The sequence below is a fragment of the Nematolebias whitei genome, chromosome 8 (genome assembly GCF_014905685.2).
Source record: "Nematolebias whitei isolate Nwh7 chromosome 8, NemWhi1, whole genome shotgun sequence".
Classification (NCBI taxonomy): Eukaryota; Metazoa; Chordata; class Actinopteri; order Cyprinodontiformes; family Rivulidae; genus Nematolebias; species Nematolebias whitei.
The window spans coordinates 26496700-26504121 of NC_056505.1; the positions used below are offsets into that span (position 1 = coordinate 26496700).

At 39.9% G+C, this 7422-nt stretch overlaps 2 protein-coding genes and 1 non-coding gene across 3 annotated transcripts in view; 1 reads left to right on the forward strand and 2 right to left on the reverse strand.

Annotated features, from left to right (window-relative positions):
• Positions 1-384: 384 nt before the first annotated feature.
• LOC119413617 lies at positions 385-2978 on the forward strand. The gene is made up of 2 exons (XM_037680675.1): positions 385-738; positions 2322-2978. Exons 1-2 carry the CDS (start codon positions 385-387, stop codon positions 2976-2978), a joined length of 1011 nt encoding a protein of 336 aa, XP_037536603.1.
• On the reverse strand, positions 1755-1828 carry trnai-aau. The gene has a single exon. It is a non-coding gene; the product is annotated as a tRNA-Ile (tRNA).
• Positions 2979-6743: 3765 nt separating the features above from the next.
• LOC119413619 (survival motor neuron protein 1) overlaps positions 6744-7422 on the reverse strand; it is a 6326-nt gene continuing 5647 nt past the window's right edge. Inside the window, exon 7 of the mRNA XM_037680676.1 lies at positions 6744-6923. Within this exon, the coding sequence (XP_037536604.1) occupies positions 6744-6923 (180 nt within the window). The remainder of the gene's footprint in view (positions 6924-7422) is intronic.

Consider the following 7422-nt stretch of genomic DNA (forward strand, 5'->3'; position numbering starts at 1 on the left):
TAACAAAAAAACGAAGTCCAGATGACATGATTCAACCTTTTTTGTTGAATTGAATTGAATTTATCACCAGCAAAATAGTTGGCCCCCTATGGGAGTGTGCTGCTTGTGAGACTGACTTCGTTTGTGGCTCATTGGACTGATGAAGTCCTTTGGATGAAGGATGAAATGTCTCAACAACAACAAAAAGAAACCGTCCAAATGACCTGACTGACTTCGTTGGAACATATCAAAAGGCCTTTTTGGTGAACTTGCTCATTATTTTGTCTTGGACAGGTCAAGATGTCCGTGCAGTTCTCGGGCTGGGAGATAGTTGACGATGGTGCTTGTTTTCCTGGAGTGATCCTGGCACCGTCCCAGGCGCCTCAAAACAAGGGCGTCTACACCATGTTCCACGGCACCAGCGTTGCCAGTGCGCGTTTCATCGTTACCCATGGTTTTCAGCCTTCAACAGGCGGCATGCTGGGAAAGGGCGTGTATGTGAGCCGAGACAAGAAAAAGGCCGCGCACTATCCGCTGAACAGTAACCCCAACGACCGCATGATCTTCGAGCTGCGTGTTCGCGTTGGCCGGGTCAAGCGAATCGACCAGGACAACCACCCTTTGCAGTACACCTGGAGCGCAAATGGCTACAACACTGCCTGGGTGCCCCCCAACTGTGGCATGAAATCTGTGCCCAGCGGCATGGAGGAGGATTGTGTGTTTGATCCCAAAAGAGTGAAGGTGGTCGGCATTGTAAAGGCACCGAATGCAGTGATAGAAAAGGAGCTTAAAGACCTTCTTGCAAAAGCATCTAAAAAGTCCAAGGGAGGCGCTGGTGGCTCTAAACCTGTGTGTTCCCTGTGCAAGAGAAAGAGCCAGCAGGGCACTCCTCATCATAAGCAGACTTGCTGGAAGTGTGGGCAAACCATCTGTATCTTCATGTCCAAGCATTTCTGTCCCTGAACCCTGACAGAAGGTCAGGCATCATGCACACTTCCCTCTATAGTTGCATGTTTACAGTGACAGTATGACTACTGCTGTTCATTTATGACATCATGGAAATAAAAACTATACATTTTCTAATGAATCCCAAAAGCAAAGTGAAATGGCAATGAACATAACAGGTGAACATTTGGCTTTATATAATCAATTTGACTAGATTAATTCATAGTTTTACCTTTGGATCTTAAGTTTTGGTATTGTTTTTTCTTCTTAAGACCCACCAGGCTTATCTAACAGGTTTATGTAAGATAATGTCAATAAAGAATAATGAATGTAGCGAGGGTGGTGGAATCATTCTAAGACTTGGTTGATTTATTTTTGAAAATCCTTAGCGGCTTCAAGAGAAGGTAGCAGCAATTTATTATTAGCACATATTTTCCAACTAAAGATTAAACAAAAAACTATGATACGATTTAAAATGTGTCAAAAAATAGGTACAAAATAACTGTTCACAAAAATAAAAATGAAATACTATGAGAACTACATGTTTAAGAACACTGCAGTGCTCGTCTGTTCGTGTCAGTCATTTGTGTTGCAAATTTATTTTTCAATATGAAAGCCTCAAAATAACAGTATGAGTGACGTTAATCTGCCCCTTTTTTTATTATGTCTGCCCCTTTTTTAAAAAATAATTAAGAGGCATTGATTAGAGCATGTTAAGATAAAACATTCAACGCAATAACCAAATTTTTTTTTTCAAGCTTATTATTGAAGACCATGTTGCAAGAAATAATCAAAATTAACCTATGGAGGGGGAAAAAAAAAATAACTAGTGGCCCGTACGGGGATCGAACCCGCGACCTTGGCGTTATTAGCACCACGCTCTAACCAACTGAGCTAACCGGCCGTGTGTGAAGCGCAAGTCAATTTTACATATGAATTCAAATATGTCCGTGTATCATTATTTCCTACACTTTCTGAGAACAGAAAGTGAAAATCCGCAGAAGAGTCCCTCACGGACGGTAAGTTTTAAGCGTTCAGTTGTTGAATGACCCTTATATACAGCATAAAGGCCTAATTATTTTAATAACAGTTTATTTTGAACCATGGCGTCTGATAGAAAGTCATCTTTTTTACAGCTGTAATTTTGGACGAGAATTTCTAAAATTAAGACCTTAAGGCCTAAAAGTAACATCGAAGTTGCTGCCGTCATAAATCTGCTATTGAGGAACTTTGTGACTCACAAAAGTAAAATTATTATGCAAGATTTAGTATTTAAGGCCAAAGACACACTGGGTTTTATACAAACATGTCTTAAATGTGTTTATTCCCCACAGATCACCTGTTTTTCCAAGACCTGAACAGAAAACCAGATGTCACTGCAGTTCTTTGGCTGGGAGGTGGTCTACGACGATGACCCTCATCGGTTGGAGCTGAAGGCCTCCCAGGAACCCAAAGATCGAGGCGTCTACACCATGTACCATGGCACCAGCGTTGCTAATGCACGTCTCATCGTCGCCAATGGCTTTAAGCAGTCACCAAAGGGCATGTTGGGAAACGGCGTGTACGTAAGCCGTGATAGGAAAAAAGCCGAACGCTATCCTCTGAACAGCCCTTCGGATCGCGTGGTGCTCGAGTTGCACGTCCGTGTTGGCCGTGTTAAACGTATAGACATCGACAACCATCCTATGCAGTACACCTGGAACTCGCAGGGCTACGACACCGCTTGGGTACCCCCCAACTGCGGCATGAAAGCTGTGCCCAGCGGCCTGGAAGAGGACTGTGTGTTTGATCCAAAGAGGGTGAAGGTGGTGGGCATTGCTAAAGCACCAGACAATGTTCTGGTAGAGCTGAAACAACTTGTCACCAAGAGTCTTACAAACACCAGCGGAGAAGACGATGGTGCGGCATCGTACATCGGTGACGCAGCAGATATGTGCTCGCTGTGCAAGAGGAAGCAACAGCAGAGTTCTCCACACACCAAGCTACGATGTTGGGGATGTGGGCAAAACATCTGCACACTAATGATCAAGCATGTCTGTTCAGGGAGATTTTAAGCAGGTGTAAATATCTGAACTGTTCAGTTCCTCCATGTGCCAGGTACACAAAAAAAAGTTTAGATTTATTTATGAGTAGAAACAGCTCAGGGCTCAAGATTTCATCAAACCATGTTGTGAATTGTGCTGAAACAATCACCACTTTTGTCAAAACTGAATGTTTACAAGATTTCTTCAGAATCTGAATGTACTTTTTTTTTTTTTTTTTTTTGTAGAGCTGGTGAAGATTCTCAGTCATCCAGGACATGATAAATTCAAAAAAGTCCAAGACAAAAACAACTGGACTTTATTTGTAACAGAAGACGTTTCGCTCCTCATCCGAGGAGCTTTCTCAATTCAGTTACAAATGGCGTCCAGTTGTTTTGTCTTGAACGTTTTTGGAATTTTTTTTAGTAATGTTTATATCTCTACTTTATATGCAATACTTTCACAGTACCATGTGTTATGGTCAAGTGCAATCAAAGCAAGATTATCTTTATAAAGCAAATTTACTTTAATTCAGCCAAAATGTAGACATGATACAACTGCATTTTGTATTTACTCGAGTTTGCCAAACTGATTTTTATTTTTTTTAAAACATAGTAAAAGAAATAAAACGGCAAAAAATAAAACCATGCAAATCAAACAAAATATATTTTTTTAAATCAACCAGATTATATTTGAATAAACTTGGTTTGCTGGATCAATTCATACTCCAAGTGTCCAATTCATTAGAAGTGATGTGGATGCAACGTTCAGATTGAAGAAGAGGTAAGCAGAGAGTGAAACTCCAGCAGTCTTTGATTTCCATTCATTTTGGCATGTTGCAGAAGTAACTGTACAGAAAAGAGAGAATATATTTAGTATTACTGCTATAGAAACAATTAATGTAAACACAAGCAGGTCAGCTTTTGTTTCATTAAATAAATATTTTAGCCATTTCCACAATTCAGTGTGGAAATGGGTAAATAAATGTCGACAGACAGAATCCCAGTCTGCTGGCAGTACACTCACATTGAGGAGTTCCTGGTCATTTTTAGCATGCAAGTGTCTGAGGAGGTACCAACTGGCCACCTGTACCACAGTCACTGGGATGTCTTCAGATGAAGCATATACCAGTCTCTCCAGCAAGCGTCTTGTCTCCCTGCAAAGAAAAGACAAATATATGAAAAGTTGAACATTATTTGGTAAATATTTATATAGTAGTCCCTCGTTTATCACAGGGTTTAGGGGACAACGCCCCCCGCGATAAGTGAAAAACTGTCAAGTAGGGATACAGTAGTCCAAGTTCAAGTTTCGCTCCCAATATCCATCCTTGAGTGTAAATAAACAATTTAAATACTGTAATATTTTACATAAACAATCCACGCAGCATGGATTGTTTATTTAAAATATTACAGTATTTAAATTGTAGAGAAGAGAAGTGCAGCAGGACATCAAAAGGTTAACCCTTCACGAAGTTCTGCAGCACAGAGCAGAAATGCACTTGATCAATTACACTAACAACTGAACATAGAAATTCAAAAATAATTAAAAATAACTTTTCACACTTTTATATTTTGTGATTATGATGATTCTACAATGTGACATACTTTGAATTTTAAGTTGGAAGACAAAAGTCGATCTGGAATGCAAAGGGTTAACCCTTGACCGAAGCCGCTTCAGCTGGAGGAGAAATGTGGGCGTGGCAGAGAGCCGCAGGTGGCAGAGAGAGATCATGACAGGCTGCAGAGGAAACTTCTCCCTGCACCTGTGGGCTGCACAAAGGTGCATCAGGTGCTAAACCATTTAAAATAATTTATTTTAAATAAACAATCCATGCCGCTTGTGTGGCTCATCCATCAATTAGCCAATTGTGTGTCATATAATAATAATAATAATGTCATCACAATGTCAGCACTGTATGTTTCCATACAATGGCGAAATTAGTCTCTGCATTTAACCCATTCACCACCAGGTGGTGCAGTGGGCAGCTATTGAAAGCGCCCGGAGGCATTTTGGGGATGAGGTGTGCTGCCCAAAGACACCACGTGATGTGCAGTGACTGGGGATTGAACCAGGGACTTTCGGGTCCCAAGCCGGCTGCCCTGCCTCTGCACCATCTCGGCCCCCATATCCACTCTTACTTTGAAAAACCGCAAAAGAGTGAGTCCGTGAAAGTCGAATCACGAAGTAGGGAGAGACTACTGTACTCCTTTCTCCGATATAAAATATGATCTGCTTCTTAAAACCGGAATGAGTACATGCAGATGTTATTTGTTTTATAATTGCAGTTATACACCAAAATAAAAAAAATTAAAAAACTTTTGAAATTTGTATTTTGATTAAATGCTTTTGTATTCACAATACATTTCATCTTGTCAAAGTTCATGGAACTGATGAATTTATCTGTCGTGATGATGATCAGGTTCTGTGATACAGCTAAAATATTTATATATCTACACCGATTTACTGTAGCCTTAATCACAAGATATCATTTGATAATTTCGCAGTGCAAGTATGTGTTTAGGTGGACAATTTTACTAAGATAGACTTTAGTTACTTCTATATGTACTTACACATTACAATAATTACTGTATTTAGCATGAGCTCTGCCTTTTCTCTGCCTGGAGTGAAAAAAGCAGCACAAAGCTGATAAATTGTTCACAAGATGCTTTCTTGAGGGGAAAAAAGCTGCTTAAAAATCTGAAATAGTATTAAATGTTGAGACAAACCAACTCAGATACTAACAAGAGTAAAAAAAAAAAACTAAATGTCAATTGCTTATTTTTCTGTATGTTAAGATGTAAAGATTTAGCCTTACAATAAAATAAAATAAAAACATCACCAGAACTGCTGTACAGCAGACAGTTAAACAGTAAAATAAGTTGCTATTTTGCATGTTTCAAAAATACATGTATATATATGGCCTCTACAACAACAGCTAAAACCATGATTTGGTGTAATAAATGGGTGTGTAATTTAATGCTATAGCTCAAATTTCCAAAACACTGGTAGCTGTATCGGTTGGATCCAAATGTTGGCTGTTGAGACTATTGACAGTACTTCAGAAATGAGTTAGGCTTACGATGGATAAATGAATATCCTTTCATCATCTCTACTCAAATAAGCCACTCTGAGGACACGAGATTTTTTAACTGGTCTTTACAAGGGTAGACGTCACCATAAGGCTTTCGCAGATGTACAAAGTTACATGCTTAGAGCCTCATCAGTGAGAGTCTGGGCCGGACAGTGAGGCAGGAAGTGTTTTTCATAATGCTCATCAGACAGTTACTGGTGACCTCAGTCTGCCAGCTGTATATGCAGGCTCACATCTGCTCCTCTCTCTAAGCAGACAAGAGAAACTCTGACCTCAAACACATGGTTCAACGTTAATTTAACATTAGTTAGTGATAACCATATATGACCTTTACCTAAATTCCTCTGACAACGTACTAAGAGCAGCATAAATTTTAATTAAATTCAGATCACTGTATTTCTCACCCCTACATTGTGTTTGGCTCATAGGTTGTTCCTCTTATATTAGTGAAATCGCTTGTCTTGGCAGGATTTTCAGTTTGCTACAGATTATTACTATGTCAGAAAAGGTTATCCTTAGTTATTTTTAGAATGTCTCAAGTGTGCCAGTGCTGTCAAAAACTGAAGGAGGAATACGTCTTTAAGTTTCAAGAGCATTAATGATTTATTTGTTCACTTTAGAAGATTAATTATACATGCCAATCCAACACATTTACATGCATATCTTTGTAGAACAGCATCTACTGTGTATGTGTGTGTGTGTGTGTGTTAGTACAGATCCTGCTGCAGTGGAAACAGCAGAGTAAGAAGCACTGACCTAGCCCCCATCTTGGTCACAAACTGAAACAAGGCCTGGAACAGCAGAGCCATAGGGGATGAACCCAGCTTCAGAACTTCAGTGGTGGCTTCCATCAGCAGGTCTTTCCAGTCATTTCCTGGCGCACTTGCCTTCAAAGTCAATAACACTTATTTTAGCAACACAGAAAAAAAAAAAAGACCTGAAAGTGTTGTTTCCTTCATCACAGTAGATGTAATGAAAATTAGATTGCACAGAAGTCCCTCTGTACTTCGAAGTTGGTTTATCGCGGACTCGCTCTACGGCGGTTTTCCAAAATAAGATTGGACATGACATACAACTGACTGATTGATGGATGAGCCACACGATTGGCATGGAATTTTTATTTAAAATAAAATTATTTTAAATTATTTATCACCTCCTGCACCTTTGTGCAGCCCTTACTGCAGGATAAACTTCCTGCTGCAGCTGATCAGCTGTTCTCCGTGCACGCTCAGCTGTTCACTGTGCAGAGCAGAGGAAGTGGGCGTGGCCAAGAGCGCTAGCAGGTGGCAAAGAGCAGCCGTGGCAGAGAGCTGAAATCATGACATTCTGTGCTCTTTTAGAGCATTTAGAGTTTAGAAACATTGTTTAGAATGTTGCAAGAGTGTG